Here is a 26,897-nt window from a genome sequence, read left to right on the forward strand (position 1 = left end):
GGGGCACTTATTTACTTGCTAAGGCTGGGATGTCCGGCTTGCCCTACTTCTCTCACCATTGACTCCAGTCTGGTGGATGCTGTAGAAGCAGAGCCATCCCCATCCTCAGAGGGACAGCACCACTGGCCAGGGACAGCCAGGCACGCAAGCTGAGGGAGGAAGGAAAGCAGAGCAAAGGCAGAGAAGGCAGGACAAGCATCCTGCCTCTGACGGTCATTCGCCCGGCTCACCATTTAGCACAGACTCCTCACGCCGCCAGAGCAGCGCCTGATGGCTTTAGCACGATGTCTGGGAGAAGAATGAGCCTGGGGAGCTACAGGGGGGAGTGTGTGTGTCAGAGAAACCCCTGGCTGCTTGCTGTGTTGTGCCAGCAGTAGCGTGTAAAGCGCTGTCTGTGTGAGAGGAATAGCGTGTCAAGTGTTCCCTGGGGCCCTCGGATCGCTGCTCGCCTCCGCCTGCCTTCCTCCCCTTCTCCACCCCAGGCTGGAAGTGAAGGCAGAGCAGCGGAAAGGATCTGGAAGTGGCATCCCATCATGCAGCCTGCCTGCCGTGCAGGGAGGCAGCAAAGGCTGTTGCCACCACGGCTGCTGCTGGGGAAGGGTACTCTGGGCATGCCGGACAAAGCTCAGGTTCTCCTGGTCCAAGAGCACATTCACAGCGAACGGCTGCCAAAGGGCAGGGGAAAGAGTGGGGGACCATGGTGCTTGGGACTGTGAATTGGGTCACTGCTCAGAGGCAAATGCATTGAATTCGGTGCATTTAGGCTGCTTTGCACCTTCTCAACTCTTGGCCCATTTACTTACTTCTCCATTTATTTGAGCAGCCTTATTTATACCTGTCTTGTGTTAAAGGTGGTCCCTGCTCCACCACACTGCCTCCCAGTGGATCGTGGGCAGAAGAGTTGTGGAAATCCCTATACCCTTGTACTAAGGGGCTGAAATGGGAGGGCCGGGAGATCCGGCATATGTACTCCACCCAGGTTAATGGTGTTAGTGCCATTTCCTCAGACTGCACCCAAGAAGCTGCACTGCATGTGGGCAGCCAGAAAAATTAGCTCTGGAGCTACACGCACTATTTCCTGAATTTCCCCTCCTGAAGGTGCAATGTGTCTCTGACTGAGAATGGCACAGGCAGTGCATGGCTGTGATTGAAATCCACATCTAAGAAAGGACAGAGCTTTTCTCAGGACAAAGCAACACTTGGGAGGATGGACCAAATTGTTCCCACAGTGAAAAAGCATAAATGTACAGCCTAGAGAGTCTGAGTAGCCAGGGCTGTCAGGAAATTAGACTTAGACAAAGATTTAGGTTGCAAGGACCCTCTAGAGGTCTCCAGACCAACCCTCTTCTCTAAGCAGGGCTGACTCCAAAGTCAGTTCAAGTTGCCCTTCTCCAACTAAGTGCTGAAGATCTCCACGGATGGAGATTTTTGGCCACAGCCCCACTGGGTGCATGCTCCAGTGCTGCACTGCTATTGCCTGGGAAATTTTATGCATACACATGAGCAAGGCTGTAATCCAGGCATGCAAAGGGGCAGAGGGAAAGTTTTCAGCTGCCGTATTACCTGGGCCTTTTCCAGATACTTGACTATTTAACTATGTAAAGTTTTGATGCCTTTGATACCTTCTGCACCTGCTTGTGTGGGAAACAGACAACCAAGTTACCAGTAAGTGTAAGCCACATGTGCTCACAGGTAGAGATGGAGCCAGGGAAGTTGTTCCAGGTGGCAGTTGTTACACAAAGAAAGCTGAGATAGGCTGAGATGCACAAAGTTTTATAGTTGATGATATATATCAGCTTCAAGGTTATCTTTGGAAAAAGTGGGGACAAAGAGAAAGAGATGCACTGTGATCTTTGCTCTTTCACCTCTTCCTTGCCCCACAGAGCAGCTGTGGGGAAGCCCATTAGAGCTCATGTTGTCCCAGATAACTGAAAAATTTGAACAGGAGGCATGTCCTTGGCTAGGTACAATTAGCTGCCTGAAATAACCAGCTGAATTCTCAGGTGCCAAGCTTATTTTTCAGGCCTGGTCATTAGGAGAATCATCCAAACCTTGCTGAATAGAGACCATGTATCAGCCTGTTCAGCCTTTGGGAATCAACCCTGTGTCCCCAAAGAAAGAGCAGATGTTACCTCCTCTATGCAGGAGGACATAACTCGCTGGGCTCCTTGCCCCGTACTCTCTGTACTGGGCAGGGCCTGACCAGTGCTTCCCTTAGGAGGGATGCTCCATGCCCACCCCTACCCAGCTCTGTCATTGCATCACAGCACAAAAACAACTCTACCTTCAGCGTAGGAACCATCTGCAGCAAACACCAGCCTGAGAAGAGGAAAAAGTTAGGTGCTGGCAGCAGCATCTGAGAGCAGGCTGCAGGGAGTGGGGCTTGCTCCGGAGTGGGCAAAGGACAGCATCGGACAGGGACGGGGACAGGAGGAAGGGAGTGGATGGCCACAGCAGGCAGGCGGGAGCAGCAGGCCAAGAGCAGCAGCAGGCGCTGGGTGGTTAATCAGCCGTCTGCTTCCGTGACTGAGCTCAGTGTTTGCAGCAAAGAGCTCCAGAGAGGAGAAAGCCTCTCGCTCATGAAAGAAACATCAGTGCTAATCGAATCAGAATCCAGCCCAGCAGCACGCGACAGGCCACAGCGGCTCATTCATATTTCATGCTTTGCTCCACTTCGACAAGATAAAGCCTGTGGAACCAGAGAGTGCAAAAGGTGGGGGAGCCCTCCTTAGCAGGTGTAGGACAGGACAGGAGTTGAGGGGAAGCTGGGGGAGAGGGGAGCCAAGGGCTAAGCTGGAGCATTGGCCAAGGCAGGGAAACTGGAACCTGGGGTAGTGAGACTGTGTTTATACCTGTCTTGCTCAATCCACTCTGAGACTTTGCAATGACGTCCACGGAAAGGTTTCTCAGCAAACTAGTGTGAGATAGCACCACACCAGGCTGTCCTCCGGAGATAACACATCTCTCCAGGATCCTGTAGCCAATTCAGGCTCCAGTACATGGCCAAGGCAGGCATGTACCTAGGGTTATCTGCTCGCTGCATGCTGAAATCCAGAAGCCCTGGTAACTCTGTGCCTCAGTTTCCTCACTGGAGGTGGAGAGACTCCCTCACCCCGCAGTGGCTAAATTAGCTTTGCCAGCAAGTCAGCTTTGTCCCGGGCAAGCTCAGGTTAGCTCTCACCCACATTTGGGTTCTGGCCTCCAGGAGGTCAGCACTACAGTGGACTTCATAAGACTTTGCTCAGTGTCTTCCCTGGCTGCTGGAGACTTTACTTGGTGCCTAGTTGTGGGGCAGCTGCTCTTTGATGCATTTGGGGGTGAATGGGATCCCAGGGAAGCCCAAGATGGTCATGGCCTGCAAGGTGAGGAGAAGACATTTTAGAACCCATGGCAAACAGTGACTAGGCTCTGGTTGCCCCCAAAAAGCAGCCCTCCAGAGGCTTTGCCCTAGTCTTCAAGAGAATGCATGAGCATCTCTAGAAGCTCCTACTGCTCTGGGACAAGGGTGTGCAGCACACGTCCCATCATCAGGCTCCGGAGAACTACTGCCAGTGTAGGAGAGACCGAGTGCAGACAGACATCTCAGTTTGTGGAGGGATTTGAACCAAGGCTTCTACTGTAATGGCCAAAAGTATGTGAGCAGCTGGGTGTGGGCGGTTTGTCGCATGCCACAAAGCTCCAATCAGGGATTGTGGGAGGAAGGTGTGCAGGGAAGTGGGGGCTGATGGAGCCCAGGGACTGCACCAGGAGCAAGGCTGATAAACAGGAAGAGATAAAAACGGCATTAAAGGGTAGGAGAGCTGGGAATTAGATTAATGGACGCCATTTCCACTCCCCTTGGAGCTCTAACAAGGCAAACAGGGGATCAAGACAGGGAACTCTCCTTTTTAGCTGCAGGGACTTGACTCTTTACTGGTGCCCATCACCAGCATGCCCAGAAGAGGGCACCAGCTGGCAGCAGCCAGTCAGCTTTTCACTGGAGAGATTCTGCTGCCTTTCCCGCACCATCCAGCTTGGCCTTTCATCTGGCCCAGAAACCCAGCATGGAGAAGTTACCAGCTTTGATGGCGGTGCCTGCATTAGAGATGCTGGTGCTGGGTCAGAGCAATCTCTGGCTGTCCGTAGTGACCACAGGGACACCGCTACCATCCTACCCCTCTTCCTTCCCTGCTTTGTTTCCACCTCTCCTCCGAGTCTGTCAGCTTTGTCAGAAGCGCGTAGAACAGCTGCAATTCAGAGAGGTTCACATGCAGTTCAGTGGCAGCTAATCCGTCTTGCCCTCCACAAAGCACCGCTTGGCTGCAGATCAGCTGTGCTGACCCTACAAACTGGGCTCCAGCAGCTCCCAGAGGCCATGAGCCGCCTGCCACAGTGAGAGCAGTGGTGCAAGCTCCAGGAGTGGGTCACAGGCAGATGCCGGTGAAGCATCCAGAGGTCCCTACTCTCCCGTGCAGGCAGTAGGAACCACTGGCTTTTTGGGACCGCTTCTGTTGCACCCTGCTTTCAACCATCAACCCTCTCCCAGGCTCTCAAAACTTTCCTGCTGAAGCTGGTGAAAGACTTCAGCCTCCAAAAAACAGGTATGGAGGCATTCTCACATAGCTCCCCCTGTGACCTTTCCTCCAAATCAAACCTGATCTCCAGATGCGGAGACAAGAACAAATCTAATCCAGGGGAGGCAGTAGGCGTTGCCATACCACTGGGATGTGGGGTTTAGCCCCAGAGCTTGGGTTTGCTGGGTCCTCACATGAGCGCCCTTTCTGAGGTGATGGGGTATGTGGTCCGGGGCACTCACTCCTCCTTGAAGGATTTTGTCTCTTCCCTTTTTTCCAGCAGGTCCCCAAGGAATTCAGTTACAAAGGGGTCTCTTGCAGTTTCCCCAAAGTAGGGGAGCCAAACTGTGCAGAATCAGAGCAATACCATGGTGGAGAGAGGGTAGAAGAAGGACCAGGAGCAGCAGCTGCTGAGGCTGGGGCTGACCAGGCATTGCCACAGAGCTGTGGCACCTCTTGCCCTCCTCCCAGGGCTGCAGATGATGCTCAAATGTTCTGTGCTAATGACCGAAAGGGGGAAACACTGATTGAACCTGACAGGCTCCAGGCCTCCTGCAGGGCTGGGATTTAGGGAGGCATCCTGCACCACTCAGCCTATGCAGCAGTGTGCAGGCAGCAGGTCAGAGGATGGGGTTTGTGTGTAGGGAGGGATTTAGGCACCCAGGAACCAAGCTCCCCACACATAGCCTGGGCCAAGGAAGGGGGAAGCCAAGGGAGTTTTGAGGCAAAAGGTGCATCGGATGGAAAATCCAAGCTCCTGTGAATGACCTGGGGACACGATTTTGGCAGTGTTTACCTGTCTTGGCCCCCATAAGCCAGAGACCTGCATCCCCCCAACACATGGAGTAATGCTGAAACCTAAAAGGGAAAAGAGGGTTTAGAGCAAACAAGCAAAAATGGTAGCAAAGCTTCAGAGAAGCAAACTGATTTTTGTAGCATGGAAAGAACAAGCCCAGATGAGAAGACAAGATGCTGTCCAGCCTGGCAAGGTTTAACCTGCCTCCAAGCAGCCGCACAAGGGTTGGTGTCTGAGGCAAACAAGCAGGCATGGAGACACAGGCACGAACCCAGAAAGTCTGGGAGTTTTCCTGCACAGCATCACCACATAGAGCCTTTTCTACATCCTTTTACAGTTAAGTTTGTAGACTCACTACATGTCTGCTTGGATCTGCTCTCTTGTCCTATGCTTCAGGTACCAACACCTATGCAAAAAGCACCTACAATCACAGGGAAAGACCAGACACCTTGGTTTGTGCAAGGCACTTGGATTTTAGAGAGGTTTGAAAAGCAAACATGAATACAGACATGATAAAGATGCCTTTTTTTCTTTAGTAAGCTTGGCAAATAGCACGCGAACAAAAGGACGTAGGACAATGGAGAGAGACAGCTGGTAGAGGCCCATTTGCTTTCAGAGTGGGATTTCACCAGGCCAGTGGAGAATAAGGGATGGACCAGGAGCAGTTCATCCTCACACCACATCATTTCATCACTGAAAGCTTGCTCAGCGCTCACGGCTGCCTGCCTGCCTCATGACACAAAGGCATTCTCCAAAAAATATATGCTAAGGGAACAAAACTTTTGCCAGGCTGTACTGGAGCCCTGGAACAGAGCAGGACCAACAACCCAGGCACAGTTAAAAAGAGCAAAGTCAGCAGCATCCTGTCTTGCCAGGCCTTGGCACTGACTGTCCTGGTACGGAAAGGGCTCTGCTCCAAAGGGAGGTGAGAGTCCTATGGCCAGAGGAGTGATGTCTGGGGCTTGGATGCTTGGAAGACGCAGGAGAGGGTAAAAGCTGAGGAAGGGATTTTGTCAGTGATGGGAGCAGTCCTGGGAGAAGATCAAAGTGAAGGCGTTGCTTTGTGAGGGCAGAGAGTCAGCAGCAGCGGCTGTCAGCACCGGCGCCAAAGGACTTATCAAAACACAGGGAGCTCTGTGCAACCCGCCGTGAGCATCTCTCAGCTCAGCCACATCCATCCATCCATCCTGTCCTCCCAGAGGCGGGCATCTCTGACAGGCACGCTGCGGAGTGAAAACAAAAACCCAAGCTCCCCAGATCAGTTCCCCTCCTGCCTTCCTGTGATGTGTGTGTGGTGAATTTCAAACAGCACGACTCTCCGCTCTTGTCAGGGAGGGAGCTGTGCTCCCTAGCTTGCCAAGCTTGCCATCCTCTCACAGGGAGCATGTCATCCCCATTAGAGCTGTCCTCCTCAGGCGCTGCCCTATGCAAGGCCGGAAGCTGCTCCAGGACATTGGCAGGGAGGTAAAACCCAGCATCCCCAGCAGTTTTGCTTTGGCAGTCTCCAAATGATAGCGTGGCCCAGGGAAGCCTTTCTACTACCCAGGGGTGATGGAGAGCAAGCCCCTGAGCAAGGATATGGTAGGGCCACCTGCAAGAGAGCACCAGTAGACCTCCCCCCTCACCACCACCATCCAGAGGGATGCCCCACAATGCTGCCCATTGCCCTCACTCCCCAGGCTGCAAGAACAGCTCAGGCCTGGGCAACCCAGCCCAAGGATGCCCCAGGAAGAGGGTGAGGAGAGGTGGTGGGGTGCTTTTCAGGTGCAGCTGAAGATGGTTTGTCAGCAAAGCAGGGAACAAAGCACAGCATAAAGTATGGAAAAACAGAGCACATGAGCTACAAGTAGTCTTAGGGGTGCTTTCCTTTAGGAAGATATCTCAGCGCTCACTGGGAGGTGGAGCAAAGCTCTGCCTACAGAGACCTGTCATAGGTCCCTTTCTCATGCCTCCTTTTGGACGTATGTAGATGCAAGCTGAGGCTGCCACCGTCTTGTCTGTGGGGGCACTGCTACATCGCACATTCTTTCTCTGACTGTCATTTATTTCCATACAGCTTGCAGAAGCATGCGCCCCTCTGTACTCTCTGTCCTCTGTCACGTTTGGCTGAAATCCACCACCACTCCAAGAGAGGGAAAGAGAGAGACACACGACAGGTATGAGCACACACACGGTGGGGGAACACTACCTACCGCTTCACCCTCAAACACTTGCTAGTAGTCCTGGGCAGGATGGAAGAGGTTAAACGTATGGGAATATCTAGGAAAGCTGGAGCATAACATTTTAGTGCTTTACATGCAGCTTGTATTGATAAGAGCTGTTGCTTAGAAATATTTCTCAGGATCCAGCCGGCGTGGTGGAAGGGACCTTTGGGTTTTCCTGTCCAGCCTCCCACTCACAGCGGGGCTGTAGCCCATGCTAGATCACTGGTTCTCTGTGGTTGTCCCACAGCAGCGTATTACCTTCAGACACCTCCTGGGACATGGGCATGTCCGTACTGTGCATGGCTGGGGGTGCCACAGGCAATTCCAGAGCATAGACCCTTCTGCCACACTCTTTGCACGAGCACCAGCCACGGGGGCTCTGTGAGCAAGTAATCCCCAGGCCGTTGTACGCACAGATGTGTAGCAGTTCAGAAACAAAGACTGCATGAAAAGGGACTTGTGGGCTGTAGGGGTGAGAATCTGAACCCCTGGCTCCAGATGTGGGATCAAAATTCCAAAAGGACAAGGGAAACTGAGGCAGAAAAGAGAATTAAGGAGACTAACACTTTGCCTGGATCTAGGTATCTCTTATCCTGGCAAAGCTTGGGAGAAACTCTGCTGGAAACCACAAGGCAAGTGTGTGTCTATTGCCTTAACTTTCATAGGCTTGCTAAAGAAGAGAACTGGAAATCCATGTGCCCAGCTAAGGATGCAGGGAGGAAGGTCAAGTATCTTTAGGAGCACGGAATGGGATTTCTAACTATCGATCACCTTGATTCAGGAAACCCAGTGAGAACATGCCCATGATCAGAAGAGACTATGCCATGCACCAGTCAGTCCCATTCCGTTTTCATCTTTCCAAACAGGGAAGCAGGTGCTGCAAAGGTTTTGTTCAAGAAGCCATTGCCTCTCATTACGAAAAGTCCTTTTCCACACTAGGCATGGTTTGCTGAGGCCTCTCCCACCCAGGCCTGCTTTGACTCCCCTGTGCTCTCAGCTCATTGCAGCTCCCCTTCCTCTCTCTAATTGTGTCAGTTCTTTCCATTTGTCCCAGCCATACCCTCATTCATTAAAATCCATTGTACCCACCCTTCTTTTTCCACCTCCCCATTTCTCCTGCCTCTAAAAGCCCTGCCTCTTGTGTCCATCACCAGAGCCGACTGCTAAAGGACTGTTCCAGCACTCTGTGAGCTGAGTACAACCTCTTCGATGATGACAAGCATTTGTCTTGATGAATCAGTAAAGCAGCATTTCATGATTGCCCTCCTCAGCACAGCTATCTTGGAGGTAGGGGAAGAGTTCCTGGAGGCACAGCACCCAGCGACGGTACAGCGCTAATGCTTTGCAGCAGGACTCAGCAATCGAAGTGCTCCCCACTAGCACGAGACAGGACAGAGGTGGAGCTGACAGGACTCCACTCTCCTCTGGAGCATCTGGAGTCAAGCGCAGAGCTCCAGACGGTGCCAAGAGGCTGTAGCTCTGCTCCCTGAGACCCTGCAGAGCCCAGAGCTTGCCAGCTCCCCAGGTTTGCTCCTCCCCGCACCCCAGCAGAGAGTCACATCAAAGAGCACAGCCTTTTGTTTAGGCCCTGTTTGAAGTTTGCTGCTAATTTTTGGTATTCATACAGCAGTGTTTGGCTTGCGCTTGTTCCCAGAATAAACGCTCGTTGCGTTGCTCTTAAATGATTGGAGACCTCCAATTTTAATCTTTTATTCATAATCTTCTTCCAGCTCAGACACAGAAAAAACATGTAAATTCAAAACCTACGAGAATTGAAAATTTCATAAGTGCTGCTGACCCTTCCCTGGCAGCTCTGAATATGACAGAAATAAAGGAATTCTAATGAGGAACCTCATCTTTTGATAATGGATTTAGAGGAGCCCAGCACTAAAAGGGGCTTCGTCCCTCCTTGCTCTGTATCCATGTGGGATGTAGCTTGTGTGGAACAGAGCCAATTCCACAGCGCATGGAGATGCATTTTTGCTTCTCCTGCTTCTCCATGTACCTAGGGTGCACGCTTGCACAGAGTCGTGAGTGCCTGGTCCTCCTACTTCTTCCCTGGGGGCTGTGCACAGGGATGCTGCCTGCTCACACATGCAGGGTGCATTTATGGATGCACATGCTCTTACACACTATGCGCTGCCAGGTACTTCCACGATCCCATTTTCAAGCCTGCATTCAGACTTGTAAGCTTGTCTGCTCTTTTAAGCACATCCTGCGTACATGTTGCAGCACGCTTCATCCTCGAGCTCACGCTTTTGTGAGCGCACCAAAGCACATCCATTCAAATGCCTCCACCATCCAGTACCCCCCAGCTCCTGTCCATGCACAAATACAACCACTCACCATCGTCTACATACCCTCACCTCTCCCTCCCCAAGTATAATCATTTCATTTTGCACCTTTCTCTGTTTGGGAAGGACATGGATTGCTCTGTGTTAATCTCCTGCCCCATCCCTCTGTCTGCTCCTTGTAAGGGCCATTTTCTGGACAGCTTTGTGGGGAGAAGATGGGAAAGCAAGGAAGATATGAAACAATGATGAGTAATGCTAAATCTATGAGTGAAATACTCTAGGGTCAGGAATATACCACTGAATTCTTGGGAATAATTAAACTTCTTCAGTATCAGCAAAATGAAATGCTCTAATGTGCCATGCCTGGGATCAACAGGTTAATAGGCCTTCACCCTTTTCACAAGTTTTCTTCATGTTGCGTAGCCCCACAGTCTTTTTTTAACTCAGAAAATAACTGTCTTGATTTTTACTTCTAGGAATAAACAGTACATTGTGTAAGGGAAGTGTAGCCAGTTTCGCATACAGAAATCTCCTCGGCACCTGCAAGTGATCTGCAATTCCCATCCTGAATGGGCCAGCATAAGCAGGCCAGCTAAAAGCAGCTATGCATTGGGATTTCCCAAAAAACGCCCACCAGGGTGCTTCATCCAGGAAATCTGAAGGACTCTGTTTTTTGTCCAGGATATTGTGGAAATCTGACAGCCTGCTCAGAAGAGCAGATGTAATTGTACCTGTAATTGTTGGGTAGGAGAGCCCTAAAATAGTCAGAGGGTGGAGCACTGGGCATCGTGTTCGTGTACCGCACAGAAAACTGCGCATCCCTAGGCCATGTACATGATGTTGGGTTTGGCCATAGGTCCCTGAGGAGTTGCACGGTTTGTGTGCATACAGACTTTGGGTTACATTCCACAGACCAGTGGCATCATGTTTTGGGTGTCTGTCCCAGCACGCAGTGGGGGTCAGCCTGGTCCTTCTCCCAGTTTGGACTCAGGGGGCCGTTCACCCAGAGCTGGGAGACAAGAAGCACCCAGTATCCCCATGGTACCCAAATGGTCATGGACGATGAGAGAGGGCAGAAATGTAGCACCAGGCCCACCTTCCCATCAGGGATCCTAGTAGACTTTTCTGCACAATGTCTACCACTCCCCTTTGCTCTGCATCAGTCCAAAGCTCATCTGTTTTTATTTTAAGTCCAGTGCCTAACCTCACCAGAGACATGTGCTCTGAGTCCCCGGGGGATGTGGGAAGGGAGGTGAGTGGGAAGTGCAGAGAGTTGGTCCTACTGCTCCTGTGTTGAGATCAGCATTAAAACATGGGTACATATGGAGCAAGTGCTGCCCTTTAGGCCTTTACAACTGGATACAGAGAAGGGATCAGTATCACGTAACTAGAGGCGTGGAGGTCCAGCTGATCACCCTGGGTTCCCTCTTATGTACAATGGAAAGAGAAAGGTACCTTCACAAAGCAAGTGGCCACAGCGAGAGAGAGAGATAAACTGTCACCCATTTCCTCCTTTTCCCACTTGGTCTCAACAGGCAACCACTCAAATGAAGATCTCTAACTCTCAGACCTACGTTTGTGCATTAAATCCTATCCCATGTTCCCAGGCACTGTAAGACAAGTCGCGGTTGCTGCAGTCCTGACTCATCCCCTCCTGAGCCCAGCTCGCTTGAGGCTGGGCAGGACCTGCCCTGTTTGCAGAACCAGCACTTCTGCGAATCTCCGGACGGATCCGTCCTGGGAGGAAATGTGCAGCTAACTCATTCTGCAATGGTGACTCAACCCAGACATGAGCTAAAGGATATTTCAAAACCCATGTAGAACCTAGTTTTAACCCTTTCAGCTGCGGATGATGTTCCTGTCCTACATCAGGTTATCCTGAGTAATTTACTTGGACATGATGCTAAATGGCTGTGCTAAAAGCAAAGAGAGAAGGTGATTTGGGAATACAGCATTCCTTGGCAGACTAAGCTGGTATGTGATCAGACAGGAATCATATCAGTAAATATGAAGCAGAGTTCACCATCTGCTAACACTATCCACGGAGTGTATTTGACCCCTGCGAGCTTGCATAAAGCTGACATAAAAGAGCGTGGGTGCGAACCTAAGATGGGTGCTTTCACATGGGGCTCTGCAGGTGCTCTGTAAGTCCAGACTGCCACCTCCAGGCACTCAAAGCCAGCAGAACCTCATTTATTAATGACACAGCCAAATTTGACTTAGACAGCTATAAATGAAATGCTTCAGAGATGACTTATCAGTAGCTGGGAGTCGGATGTGACTAGAGAAGGCAGGCTGTTTTACCAGGGAAAGAGCAGCTCTCTCTGCTCTGCTGGAATAAAAGTCTCCCTGGGGACATTTAAGACAGTGTGAAAGCCATGCTGGCTATTTTCATACATGAGGGGTTTTATTTGCTGATATGTCCAGAGTTTCCATAGCCTCTCCTCAGGTGGAGGAGTTTGTCCTTCTGGTCAGCTCCTTCCCCTGGACATGTTCCCCATGGTACCCCTTCATGAGGGGTTGGGTCCCAAGCTGGTTCTTCTCTCAGCCTTCGGGAATCCCATGTGCCAGCCCTGGCCAGCCCTGGCAGTCACTGGCTGCAGCAGGGCACAACTACCGGGACATGGAGTGGTACACAGGAGCCTGCAAATGTACCTGTGTCCTGGAGGAGAACTCTGAATGAGTGGCCCTTCCTGGGCTTGCATTGCTCATGGCAATTTCCTCCACAAGGGGGGAGAAATGACATGTTAAAAATGATACAGTCTTGTCTCATCTTCCTGCTTGGATCGTTAAGAGTTGTGGGTGTAGCTCCCAAGGGGACAATGTCCTGGGCATACTCCTCACAAACATGCATAAGCTGATACTGTCGTATCTCTGCAGCAGCTCTGAGAATGGGTCCCTAACCATGCAGAGCAGCAAACGCCTGCCTAGCAGAGCGTATCTGTCCCTGACTTTACCTGGAGTGGCGTCAGTATCAGCCATCCTTCCCTGGATCAAGTGTTTGCTTTGAAATTGAGGGATTTAAGAAAGTTGATTCATATTGCAGAATGTGAATGCTGGCTTTATTCTTAAGTGTAATAAATCAACAAAATGTAGGTCGTCAATGAACATCAATATCTCCCAGCGTTTCCTAGCTGTCCTGCATGCCTAGTGCCAGCAGTGAGTTGTGAATGAGGTATCCACTTGCTGTCCATGTCCGCACAATGGAGAGAGGGTCTGAGCAGATCCTAACAGCTGTATGTGAAGGATGTGTTTGTGGAGGAGGCTGGATGAGGTGGGGTCCAGAGGTCCTTTGCAACCACATTTCTGTGACTCTATGACAAACAAAGGCTCCAGGAAACCATATATGTGGAACATGATGCCTAAGGATGTGTTTGGGAGGCGGTGGGGAAAAGAGAAGGGTCAGGGACGGGATAGGTCAGGGACATGAGCACAGAAACAGCAATGGGCATCCTGCAGTCATGATGTGGGTGATAGGAAAGATGAATGTGGTGGTGGAGATGGTGTTCCTGGAGGGACAGTAGGCGGGTTACATGACGTTTCTGGAGAGCAAGGCTGGCCTTTCCTGCAGTGTGGGCAGTGGAGCAGGGGTGGATTCCCGGGGGTGGGGGTGGGGGGTCACCTTCATCTTTGAAAGGCCGCAGGGACAGAGGGGCCATGTGTACCAGCAGTGACATGGATAGAGCCAATCCTGCCGTGTGCTGGGATGCATCCAGCCTCAAACAGGCCTTCCAGCCTTTTTGTTTTTTTCTAGCAAGAAACATATCCTTCTTTTCTGTAAACACCTTTGTCCCTGCAGCTCGAATGCTGGCAAATCCTTTGTTGGAGGGTAGCTGGGATCACAGTCAAATGCCTATAAATTACTTTAGCTCAGGGTGGGGGGTTGGGTTTTTTTAATTTTGTTTTGTTTTTTTAACAATTCCTGAATTTCCAGGAGAGGGTAAGCCTAGATCTGGGAGAACCTGCAAGGGATCCATGAGGGCTGAGACTTAAAGTTGGACTTGGGAGCACAGGAAGAATCTCAGCTTTCTACTCCTATGTCTATTCTTGGGGCTGTTCGAGGCAATAGCAGTTTGTGCTATTGCAAACAACCCATGTGTTTCATCTCCAGTGTGCTTTGGTTACAGCTTATAGCAAGTCCACAAGGGACTCATTGCTGGAGTTCAGAAGAGCATCTACACACATGATCTCACATGCTTACATAACCCTATGTAGGAACGGCCTTGTGTTTGAGGGGAGGCCTTCTCCTGACCCCACAGCACAATAACACCCACACAGGAAGTCTACAAGTGATTAGTGACTTGGCCATTCCTTATGCACACAGGTCCAGGCATGCGCACTCATCCTACAGATGCTCCTGCTCTCCAAGGAAGCATCCACCACACGGGAGAGGCTTTCTGGAGCAGATGCAGGTGGTTACCTGGGCATTTCTGTGCCTGTGAAGCAGCTGTGAAGGCCTGTATGAACTCTACCAGCTGTGAAGCAGCTGTGTGAGGCACAGGCCCAGTAATAGGTGATGAGATGCCCTGTGGGAAGGAGGCGTTTTATTATCCAGAAAGAGGTGCAGGCTCTGAATGTAGCAGGCAAAACCTGCCCAGCCATCCTCACGGCCAGAGCCCGTGTGGCCCAGGGACTAAAGCTCATCCAAGGTGCGGTCCAACTACCCCAACCTGCAGAATCAGCCCCATGAACTCTGCTACTGGGGACAGGAGCTGTCTGGCAGCCCATAGGCTGCCATAGGCTCAGATCCCACAGCCTCCCTTCCCAGGGCTGCCCAGAAAACCCTGTAGCCCTGAGGACTGGGACTGTCCAGCCTCTGTGACCCCAAGGACACAGGTCTGTCTGGCCTGACCTCACCTCTCTCATAGGTGTAGGGATGGTTTGTCCAGGCAGAATTCACTCACCAAGGAGTCCCATGCATAGAGAAGAGAGGACACAGCCAGCACCCACTGCAGGGTTTGGACTGACTTCAATCATTACACCGACTGCAGGGTGAGTGTGTGACAGGTCTGAGTGCAGGATGCAGGGTGCAATATAAATTAAACAACACATTGCATCTGTCCCCCGTTACAAAGAGCTTCCATAGGAAGAAGTAGAGTGCCCACCAAAGTCACAAAAATCCATCAGGACATAGGTGCCCTAGATGGAAAACTAAGCCAGCCTCAGAAAGGCCAGTTTAGCCAGGATTATTGCAGCTGGAAAATGGCTTTAACCCTCCCCTCCTGTGCCCAAACAACCACCAGCACTGGGAGGAGCAGACCTCAAGCCAGCTCCTGCCAGTACTCGCACTGGAGTGATGACAGTCTTACAGTGCTAAGGGCAGGATCCTGGGGCCATGCTGGTTTCTGACAGTCAGTGTGGTTCCTCTCCAGTGTCCAGAGAGACCATCTCCAGCAGCACTGCCCCAGCTCACCTTCCAGCAGAGTTTTTTGCAGTGAGTTCAGCCTCATGACCAAGGCTTCTGTGCTTTGAGACCATTTTTGTGTACTTAACATCAGACATTAGTAAAACAGTTCTGAACCCCATAGAAAATTGTATTTACACCCCAGAGAAGCCTCCTCAGCCCATGACCTGCTCACCCTCCCTGGCACAGCCCCATCTCTGCAGCCCGCTCAGCCCTTCCGCATGCCTCTGGAGGCCTCTGCTCCACTCCAGGCAAGCTTGTTAAAAGAGATGCTCCCAACGGAGGAGAGAGGAGAGCTGTGGCAGAAAGGTCAAACTGCCTCTCAGTCATGGGGCTCATCAGCTGGGTGATGCTGAAGATCCTATGAGCCTTGCCTGACATGCAGCATCAGCTGAGCAGAGCCCCTGTCCCCAGCCAGGGGGCTGTGTGTTTGCAGCTGGAAATGTTGCTCCAAACTGTCCTGTGCAGAGAACAAGGCAACCTCTGGCATAGGCAGGCAACTTGGTAACAGGAAGCTCTTGGGTTTCTCTAGGGCAATAAAAGAACAAATTGGGGTTTGACAGAAATCTCTCTGACCCCAGTGAGCAAATTCTCTCACTCTGCTCTGCTCTGGTACAGCTTTACAGGAGGCCACAGGGCAGGAGGGATAGTTCTGCCATGGGAGAAACCTGAGCTTGGAGCCCTAGAAAATGTGCCTGGGCTGCCCTGGTATGCCTGTGCTGGATCTGGAGAGGAGCAGTGCTGGTGGGTTCAAGAAGTGGGGACTCTCCAGTGTACCCTGGAGCTTCCTGAGGCTCTTGATAGCAGCTCCTGGCCACTTCTCCCTCTATGTTGGGGAAGCCTCCTCTGCACGCAGAACCAGCCTGCACTCCTGCCAGCATTTCCTAATATTGCTGACTTGCCCAGTACTCCATCCCCTGCCGTCCTGGGCTTGGTGGAGGTGGGCCATGAAGTCACTTGGAGGCTGGAGCAGCTCTGGAGGTCCAGGTTGGAGTACACTGGAATTGCAAGGTACTGGGAGCAGGGTTCTCACTGCCATGTGGCATCCTGTGGGGGACTCTTCAGTTCAGAGATACAACAAATTCACTGGAAATACAAAGCAGGATCAGCTGTCTGATCCAAAGGAGCCATGGGGCATGACAAGCCAAGTCCTACTGCTCCTGGTATTGCTATTGCATCAGCTGCCCTTCCATCTGCAGGTGCAGCTAGGGGCATCCCTCTGTTTAAGGGGGTTACCACCTGCACTGCATAGTTGTCTGAAGATTCCTGGTCCCACAGCAACATGGTAGAGTATGAAGAGAGGAATGGCCTGTCCCTAGCCTGCTTGGAAGGCTGCTCCCCTCTTCAGATGGGAGACAGCAGGATCATCAAGGTATCTGGGAAGCCATGTTTCCACTGGAACTCAAATCAAAGAGTTGCTGGAGGGGCTCCAGATCTTGATCTTGCACCCCTCTCCCTGCTCACTACCCTGCTGCCCCTTTGCCAGGGTAAGTGTTAAGGAATGCCCAATGCGGGTCTGCAAAGCTGGTGATCAGAGATGCCTCCTGGGACCATTCGTGTTCAGCAGCTGGGATCGCATGACCTGGATGCTGTTCAAGATCTTCTTCTGGTGACCCATCATGGTGATGCCCAGGCTCCGAATGTCCCTGGAAAACAAGGACCCTGTTAGATACCCTTTGGCTTGGCCCCATGTCAGGCCCCAGAGAGACACTGCTCTTCTCCATGCACACACCCCATGGAGCCGCCCAGGATCCCCTGCCTAGCTCTTCTCTCCTCACTCATCAGCGTAAGGTTGCTGTGGCCTGAAGAGCCATCGGCTTCCGCCCAGGAAAGGATAGGCTGTCTTTCTCCATGGCACATCCTTGTGACAAGGCTTTTGTCACAGCCCTGGGGTGGAGAAGCAGGAGTAGAGGGGGGCTTACTCCTGACGGGCTAATGCCTGGCAAGATCAATGCTCTGCAATTAGATTAAGTTTTCGGAAGATGCTCTCAGATAACCCAGTCAGACAGACAAATGACTTAGAAGCTTCCCCGATGCACCTCAGAAAAATGGATCAGTATCAGCTCAGTCCCAAAGCAAGGCCCCCATGTACAGCCTCAGACTGACACAGGAATGCCAGCCCTCTGCCTGCAACTCTCTGTCTTCACTTTTGCTGGCTTTTAGTCTTCCTGTCCTACCTTGATCAAGGCTTGCACTGTTACACCCTTTCAGAGTCACAGTTCCTATTGCTTGACAGAAACTTGCCTTTTGATAGGGAACAAAGCTCCTGAGAGGTAGAACAGGTGTTTCCCAGCCTGGATGCTGATGCTAAAACCACAAGGGCAGGGAACACAAGTTGCTTCCGTTCTTACTGTCGGGTCAGCATATAGCACATAAAGTTGCCATCCTTTCGAGTATCACTCAGAGCATCAGCCACCTCAGAGGACCCCTTGGAAGGCAATACAGCAAGCCTCTTTCTTACATCAGCTGCCCCACGAAGCTCTCTCCTTACACATGGGTAGAAGGAGGATGGTGGGTGGCTCAAGTCTTCCCCTACCCTCCTCAACCCAACCTTGACCACTGGGGAGAGATTTTTGCCTCTGCACTAGCCTCCATGTAGGCAGGATCCCTGAGCCCTGCAGCCTGGTACTTAGTGAAGTTTGAGGCATTCCTGAAGCTCACTGCTTTTTGATTTGCTTCTTCTGCATGGGAGGACAGGAGGAACTTCATCTGCTCTAAAGGGGGTTTTCAGGCCCAGAGATCTTTGTGACTATAACCTCCTATTCACACCAAGTCCTGAAGCCCTGAATGCAGCATGATATCTCCCTGCCCTGCTGAAACGAGCAAGGAGCCTGTCCAGCACACCAGGACCTCAGAAAACTCTAAGGTCCCTCCAAGATTTTTCCCAAGGGTCCTAGCACCCTCCAAACAGAGAAGCTGTGTGGTATGACCCAGGACCACTCTGGCCTGCACGTGCCTTTTGCAGGGGAAAGAAAGCTTGGAAATGCAGGGAGACAGTGACATCATAGCTGGCCCTTCTTTGAGCAGGAGGTTGGACATGATGACTTCCTGAGGTCCCTTACAATCCAGATTATCCTATGATCCTATGATGATAGTGGAGCTGCACCAGAGACGCACCATGGAGCACTAGAGGTTACTCAGTACCCACACATCCTCTCTAGTATGACTTCCACTCCTCTTTTCAAAGGTCAGCACCGCCTCAGACACTGTCTCAGGCCTCGGCAGGAACTTGGGACAGGTCAGACTCCATGTCCTCAGGGATGTCTCCAGCATCCCCCTCTAGGGGAGCCAACTGGCTCTTGCAATCCAAGGTAGGACTGGCCATTGCTTGAGTGCTGTACTCTTAACAGTGCAGGGCAACCCCATCAGTGCTACTTGTTCTTTGGTACTCACTCGATGTTCATTCGCATCACCATGCCCAGGGAGGAGTACCCTGCCATGGCAAAGTTGTCCCGGTAGTGCCCCAGCCTGATGGAGTCCAGCCAGTCCTCCACTGTGAGACAGCTGGTGAAGTCGAAGATACCCCTTTCAAAGGGCGTCTGGGTGAACCTGGCAGGATGGAGGAAGGGGGTTATCTCAGGAGCTGAGGAGGGTACGACGGTCCTACACGGCTAGGCTGTGATATCCATTTGAAAAAGCCTGTGACCTTGCAGGTGAGGGAAGGACAGAGTCCTACACGGCCTTAAGAGCCTAGTAAAGTGAGACCAACCATGATGTGGACGGTGCTGCATATGCTTATTTAGACCTTATGATAGGAATGCCATAGCAGGTGTGGGCCAGTGAAATGCAGGCTGTTTCTCACTCTGCCATTACCCGCCATGACCAGCCTGTGCCCATGGGCCCTATGTACTTCTGTGGTCACAGGGAGGCCACCTCTAGCTGATGGGAAGCCACCACTGGTAGAGCTGGCCAGAAGTTGCCCTATTCATTGTGTCTGACACGTTCTGCCCAGCATTGACTGTGGCTTGGCAGGGAGTCTATACCTGTTCTTCGCAGCTAGCCAAGAGGGCCCTTACCGGTTCACGGTGGCCGTGCTCTTCAGGTTCTCGGGGTTGCGGATGAGCTTGTCCAGGATGCTGACAATCTGGGAGAAGCGAGGCCTCTCATTGCGGTCCTTCTGCCAGCAATCCAGCATGAGCTGGTGCAGGGCTGTGGGACAGCCCATAGGAGCAGGCAGGCGGTAGCCTTCCTCCACCGAATTAATGACCTGAAAGAAAGCCATATGTTGACAGGGAACTGCTCTCACAGTCTGACTCTCAGCACCCCTGACCAGGATGCGCAGGAGAGATCCCTGATGCTTGAGCTCTCAAGGCCATCAGAAAGGGAGGGGGCTGTACAAAAGATTAATGCTAAATGAGAAGTTTACTGCTAGCAAGTTGCATGTAGTCCCTATACAGAGCTAAAAGCACACTGGATGCCATATATACACAGGAAATGACTGTTATGATGGCAGATTTATTAAGTGTTCCAACAGGCTTAAAATATTGCTGTCTCCCTCCAGCAGATAAGTCACGAGAGCTTCGTTCAGTTGCTCTACAACCAGGGCTTGTTACCATTCAGCAAGGCTGGAAGAAACCCTCTGTGAAAGAACTGTGGAGAACAAGTTGCACAAGTCATTGCAGCCATGCCTGGGAAGAAGCTCCGTTGTCACCAAAGCCACTTTCTCATGTAATAAAAACATTGGAGAGAGAAGGGACTCTCAAGATGAAGGAACAGGGAGCAGGCAGATAGGTCAGTAGCCCCTATAGATAAAAAACGAATCTGGTGGATCTGTATAGTCAGAAACTTCATTTTATTGTCTCCTTTTGGAAATTTTGCTCCCAGTTTGTAGTCAGGAACAAAGCCTCCATTTTACTACAGTTTTTATGCTAGTCTTGATTTAAGAGTGCCTCCCCATAACTCTTGACAAACCCCAACCCCTGCCACTAGGTGGGACAAGTCTGGGGCTCTCAGAACCGTCGTGTGGGCAGTGGAAGTGACAAAGCCCCAGCGCTGGCTGCAGGAAGAACTGGCAGGTTAATGCCGTGGGGCTGCAGTGATCCTGAGGAAACTCTCATTCTTTTAGGGAATGGGAAAGATGTGACACTATGCACAGAGGCTCTCCAGCCAGCAGGAAGGCTTGCACAGAGCAGATAGGGAAGGGGTGGAGGCGGAGAGTCCCAAAGTGCACGCACACAAACACAAACAGGAGCTACTGTGCTACAAACAAGGAGGCGGATACAGCTGCGTGGTGCTTGGAGGAGCAATGTCAGGGCTAGACACTAATGCCCCCCTTGGAGGGGCGGGGAGGAGGACAGACACATCATACATAGCCCAGTGGGGATGTGAGGAGAGGTAAGGGCTGCCCAGGGGGGGCCCTTTTCCCCAGGGCCCCCTGATAGACTGACTTAGGAGAAGCAGGCTGGCCCTCTCATTGGCCCATGTTCACTTACGTCACGATTGGTCATGTTCCAGTACGGGCGCTCGCCAAAGGCCAGCACCTCCCACATGACAATGCCGTAGCTCCACACGTCGCTGGCTGAGGAGAACTTGCGGTACGTGATGGCTTCTGGGGCAGTCCAGCGAATGGGGATCTTCCCACCCTGAAACAGTAAACACCCCGGACATCACCCCTAAAGGTCTGCATGGAGGAATGCACTCAAATACCAGATCAGTGCTGGGAGTCCAGGCTGGGCCTTGCTGCTTTGGAACAGGGAGCAGCTTTGGCACCCAGGGTAGACATTATGTCTTATTTCTGTATGTCGGATGTTCTCTGTACATGCCAAACTCTGATGCCCAAGTCCCTTAATGCATAGAGGATTGTACACCATGAGGCTCCAGGTGTGACCACATCACAGAATCACAGAGGCACAGAATGGCCAAGGCTGGAAGGGACCTCTGGAGATTATCTAGTCCAACACCCCTGCTCATGCACCTAGAGCACATTGCACAGGATTGTGTCCAGACGGCTTCTGAATATCTCCAGCGAAGGAGACTCCACCACCTCTCTGGGCAACCTGTTCCAGTGCTTTGTCACCCTGACAATAAAGAAGTTTTTCTCCATGTTCAGACGGAACTGCCTGTGCTTCAGTTTGTACCTGTTGCCTCTAGCCCTATCGCTGGGCACCACTAAGAAGAATCTGGCCCCATCCTCTTGGTACCCTCCCTTCAGATTCTTATGCACATTGATAAGATCCTCCCTCCGTCTTCTCTTCTCCAGGCTAAACAGTTCCAGCTTTCTCAGTCTTTTCTCGTATCAGAGCTGCTCCAGTCCCTTAGTCATCTTAGTAGCCCTTCACTGGACTTGCTCCAGTAGCTCCATGTCTCTCATATTGGAAAGATATCCTTTAAGCTTCCACACACAACAGTCCTTTTCACCTCAAACTTGCTGAGTTGTCCCAGGTACCTGGGGCACCAGCACAGCTTTCATTTCCCTGGGACATACTTCTAACTGGAAAGCATAAGCAGCTCCTTTGGCTCTGCAGCAATGTCAGCAAGGTCCTCTCCTGAACTCAGCCCGCAACCAGGCCCTGTCTGCACCTCCTACCACTTAGCTGTGGGAACAATGGCTCAGAGCATGCAGTGTTCAGGCCTTCCCCTCATTCTGCAGCTAGGCCAGCTGGATTAGATGGACAACAGGCTGGGAGGGCATCCTCTGGAAAGGACTGAGGAGGAAACTTGCACAGGATAACCCTAAAACTCTACTTGATTTTGACTCCAGGGTGTATCCCTCATAGAATTACCAGTGGAGCAAGGAAAGAGTTGTGCTAATTTTCAAGGTCTTCTTTGAAATGCCGTGTGCAATTCTAGTCCTCAGTGCTCAGTGGAGAGGAATTCAAGGCAATCAGGAGCACAAGAACTCAAGAACATGGGAGCTGACAGTGAGCACAGGCAGGGAGCCTATCATTCTATCATTTTTAGTCTGGCAAAGAGTGTGTGGCATGTGCTTCCTGTCTATTAGTTCTTTGGGAGGGAAGTGCTGAAGGGGAGCTCTTGCTAAACTGAAGGATCATGCTGGCATTCAAATGAGCGATAAATGGGCTAAGAATACATTTAAGCTGGAAATGTGGTTGCCAGCCATCTGTGGAGAAAAGTTGTGGTGCATGGAATGCGTGGAGGGTGTCCAACAGCAGCAGGGGCAGGTGTGATGAGGCTGACAGCCCCTTTTAGGTGTCCCTCTCTTGGCAGGGTTACCCCAGTCCCTCTGAGCCTTGTCTGGTCTGGTACACTCCTTGATGGGGACTGAAGGTGAATGACGTGTCCTTCAGGAGAGACCCTCTGGGGAAAGCATCTCCTGAGCAAGTCGTGGACAACAGAGAAAGAACACAGGATGTCGTCTTACCACAGGTTTCTGAACAAGGAAACATCCTCATTTTCAGGATAAGTTGACCAAGACCTTGCCAGAGAGCTTGTATTCCTGATCTTATTTCTGCATCTTTGTAGTTCAACTCTCCTTGGGCTATGCACTAAATCTTCCTCCAGAGCTACCAGCTGACAGAGGAAAGGTTTCACTCTGCCAAGATGCCTCAAAGCCTCTGCTTCTGACACGGCCGGTGGCTGTTCATCTTAAAGTGACCTCCTGGCTTTCATTCACACTAGGGGAATGAGACAGACAGTGTCTCTGGAAACAGGAGCAGGACTGGAAAGAGTCAATGACTAGGTCAGTGCATGAGCTCTGGTCACTCAGGTCACCTCCCAACCCTGTCAGAACCAGACCACCTTCAGGATCCTAGAAATTTGTTTACAAAGCTTAAAAGTGCTAGGAGAAACTCAGCACTAGCCTCGTGGAAGGTAGGCCTGTCTACTCATATATCTGAGGTCCATGGGCAAGGAAAGTGGGCTGCTCAGATACCAGGAAACTCCAGCTGATCTTGGGCCCCTTCTTGCCCCTCCTTTGCAAGTCCTGAAGCTAAATTGCAGAAGAAGCTGAGCCTGAGTAAAGCAACAGGAACAGGCCCCAGAATTAAAGGATCTGAAATATCAAATTGTTTCTTGAGATACCAAAGGGGGCAGCTGAATGCAAAGACACACATGGGACACAGTCTGGCTCACAATTCCACTGAGCTGAAGCCTGAAGGGAAGGCCATGATCTCGAGGCTGGGCCACCATGCACTAGCCCCTCAGAGTTGCAACTGGTTCTAGCCATTCTCAGCCGTGCACTGAGCTACCTCAGACTAACCTGAAGCTTTCTGCTTCTCCAGGCCTGGTCCTCCTAAAAAAAGGCTACTCAGAGTCCTAGCTGCAGCTTCTCCACTGGTCCATGCCAAGTCCCCAGTGGAACAAAAACCGTCTCTCCACCACATTTGCCCAGCCAGAGCTGAGCCCCAGGGGCACACTAATTCCTTTTATGGACAGATAAAAGCAGAAGCAGCACATTCCCTCAACGTATTTTATTTCCCCTCTAATGACCTCTGGTAGAGGAGCACATAAAGCTCCAGAGCTGTCAGGTTACCTAGAGGATCTCAAAATAGAATCAGAGACAAAAGTATCCTACCTTAAAACAAAATTATCCAGGTTGCAAAGCCAAGTGCTTGCAAGTTAAAGGAAATCAGAATCCTTAATTCTAATCCTTTCTGCACCCTTGAAAGAGGTAGGGTCGCATGGAAAAGCAAGTATGTGACCATGTTACTAAAGACTGTAGCATAACGCATACCAACTGACCTATGACTCTAGGACAGACTGAAGGAAAGGATGGAGCTATACAGTCTAACAAAGGACCCAGAAGGGTACGTGGGAGTATCCCTGTGCAGCAGGCCATGCATACAGAATTGAGGAAGCAAGTGCAATTGAAAAGACCTGTACAGCCAAACAGCAGGAGCTAAATTAGCATTGGGCTAAGTACAGAGGAAAAGACATCTATTATTCCACCTTGATAATGAAGAGGGACCAGGATCTAAAGCGTGCACCATAGAAGCAGCTGGCTGGGGAGGTTCGATCAGTTTCCTGCTCTCCTACACTACTTCCTTTGTTCGCTGCGGTCTTCACTCCTGGGATGGCCCTGTATGAAGGAGGCTTTTCTCATGCAATACATTAAGGGTTAGATGCACTTTGAGTTCATGCCCCTGGTCCAGGAAGCAAAACCGAGGGGGCTATCTCCATCCCTGTCCTGCTTATCTTGACTTTAGAGTGTCTAACTTTTCCACCGGACAGTGGCCCAGAGTAGCATCAGGAAAGGTGTAACACCAGGAGCCTTGCACCTCCCCAGCCCAGAACGCACCGTGGTGGTGTATGCAGCATCAGGGTCATCCTCCAGGATACGTGAGAGACCAAAGTCAGACACTTTGCAGACGAGGTTGCTGTTCACCAGGATGTTGCGGGCAGCAAGGTCCCGGTGCACGTAGCCCAGGTCAGAAAGATATCTCATGCCTGCACCGATGCCCCGCAACATGCCCACCAGCTGGATGATGGTGAACTGCCCATCATGTTTCTGGAGAGGATAAAACCCAGAGTTCACTCATGGTGTTTTCCAGCATTCCCATCGATACTGTTCTCATTAAACTAACCCCCTCTGAGCTCTCTTCTTTGAATTAGTACTTCCCTTCCATGCTCCTCTAACCCTCAGTGCAATTTGCTCTCAGCCCCAGGCAGGAGGAATTGCAGCATCCACCCTCCCAGTGCCTCGGACATGCAGCTCTGGCAGGTGCCCCTGCCTTCTGCAGTGTTGCTCCTCTGGGGAACCAATGTCTTCTGGAGAGGTGAGAGCCCAGAGCCCGCAGCTCTTACACAGAGGTCACAGTGGTCATGAGGCTGAGGACTGTGAAACAGCCTCTTCTTCAGTCCCTCAGCCCAGAGGAATGTGCAATGAATAAAGATACGAAAGAGCTCCTTACCCTGAGAAAGGTATCTAGCGAGCCATTCTCCATGTATTCAGTAACAATCATTACCAATTTGCCTGCAGAAGACAAGGAAGGTCAAGTTAACAGAGAAGTCACCTTCCTCTGGGAACCCCAGTGCCAGGCTTTCACTGGGGGCAAAATAAATGCAGGCCAATGGATTTCCTGCAACCCCACAGAGTCTCACGCCAGTACCGTGCATGAACTGCGCAACTGTGTGGATGTGGCAATAACCCAGACACTTACCCCTCCCTTCAGGTGCTATTGATGTGACTAGGTCAGCTTTGTTATCCCACTTAAATTTGCATGTCATTAGCATAATACTTTGCATCACAACGTGCCTTTTTGGAAGGAAGACTTCAAATTATGATTCAATACAGGCAGCCTTTAAAACAAACGCTAATGGGTAGGACTTCTCCCAATCCAATAACCCTGATCGGGGGCACCGGGGCGCATTGCGGAGGAACGTGGGGAACTGTCGCATGCAAAGTTTGTCCTGTAACAAAAGATGATGGGGACAGTCTTGTTTCATCTCCTTCAGAGGAAGGCTTAACCTCCCCACCCCCGACCACTGTGGTGCTGCCAGGGCTTTGGGTTGCAGCCAGGAATAAGCAGTTCATTTCTCTAATGGAGTTCGGAGGGGAAGGAGGAAAGCAGCAGGGCTGCTGGGACAACCTGTCTACCTCTGAAGATGTTAATGGGGAATGTCAATGAGGACAGAAAGCTGTCCAGTAAGAAATGTGTGCCCAAGCTTGAAACTTTCACCTGGGGCCTTGCTTCAGACCAAAGGAAAGCTGCCCATTTAGATACAGCTCCTGGGAATCGGCAGGCAAAGAGACAGTCAGAGGGCGGTGAAATAGGGCTCCCATTTCCCTGCAGCCAACCAATTGCCAAACTGCCTGGTACCACTGCATGGGAAGGTGGCTTCAGTCCCCAAAGGGAGCTCCTGTAGCCGTATCTTTTATTGCCACCTTCCTCCCCAATCCCCCCAGAAGTCCTTGGGCATGGGACTTCCCTTTGCTATCCTGGACTTTCCAGCAGTACCAGCACACAGTGAAATGTGCTCTAGATGCAGAGGACCCCAGGACAAATGCACTTTTGGCAAGTGAGGCACCCAGGACAATCAAGCATTGGATCTCAGAGTACACCCAAAGCGGAGTCTCCAAGGGTGCCCACAGGGAGATTTCTCTGCCCCCCTGCAGAGTCCCATCCCCGCCTGCCACATACTCCTGGTCACCACCCCCTCCAGGTGGATGATATTAGGGTGGTCAAACTGTGCCATGATGCTAGCTTCACTCAGGAAGTCCCGTCTCTGCTTCTCTGTGTAGCCTGCTTTCAGAGCCTTGATGGCCACGGGAATCTCTCTCTTCCCTGGCAGTTTCAGGCGGCCGTAGCACACCTCTCCAGACTCTCCTGCAAAGCAAGGAAAGGTGAGGGCATGGGGTGCTCCTCAGCTCCCCGCACAGTCCCACAAGCACCCCAGATTAACCAGTCTGCTGGCATGCTTGCGGTATGCTGCAGCCCGTCAGGAATCCTAGGTTCTTCTTCCATCGCTACATGTGAGTTACTGTACAGACAGGATTGTTCATCTCCGGCTTTCAGTGACACCTCCGGGAGCTGGGCAGAAAACACCTCTCTAACAGATGCCTTTTATCCAAGGCTACAGGCCAAAAGCAGTGATTACAATGGGATTGGCACTCGCTTTACCTCTTTTGGTGAACAAAAATGTGTGTGGGGGGGGTCTGTTACAGAAGTAGGCATGTCTCTCAGCTGGGCTTCCTGATGCTGCTTTGTTTGACTTGCTCTGTACTGCCTCTTCGCACACAGGGACAAG

At 51.4% G+C, this 26,897-nt stretch overlaps 1 protein-coding gene across 2 annotated transcripts in view; it reads right to left on the reverse strand.

Annotated features, from left to right (window-relative positions):
• Positions 1-12,102: 12,102 nt before the first annotated feature.
• The window catches only part of EPHA8 (EPH receptor A8), a 64,671-nt gene continuing 49,876 nt past the window's right edge, over positions 12,103-26,897 (reverse strand). For both annotated transcript variants that reach the window (XM_009689603.2, XM_009689604.2), the window contains exons 11-17: positions 26,291-26,476; positions 25,061-25,122; positions 24,448-24,657; positions 20,684-20,833; positions 19,268-19,458; positions 18,645-18,800; positions 12,103-16,897 (exon numbers count right to left, since the gene is read on the reverse strand). In XM_009689603.2, coding sequence (XP_009687898.2) covers positions 16,783-16,897; positions 18,645-18,800; positions 19,268-19,458; positions 20,684-20,833; positions 24,448-24,657; positions 25,061-25,122; positions 26,291-26,476 — 1,070 coding nt within the window. In that variant the 3' untranslated portion in view covers positions 12,103-16,782. The remainder of the gene's footprint in view (positions 16,898-18,644; positions 18,801-19,267; positions 19,459-20,683; positions 20,834-24,447; positions 24,658-25,060; positions 25,123-26,290; positions 26,477-26,897) is intronic.

This window comes from Struthio camelus, chromosome 21 (assembly GCF_040807025.1).
Source record: "Struthio camelus isolate bStrCam1 chromosome 21, bStrCam1.hap1, whole genome shotgun sequence".
NCBI lineage: Eukaryota > Metazoa > Chordata > Aves > Struthioniformes > Struthionidae > Struthio > Struthio camelus.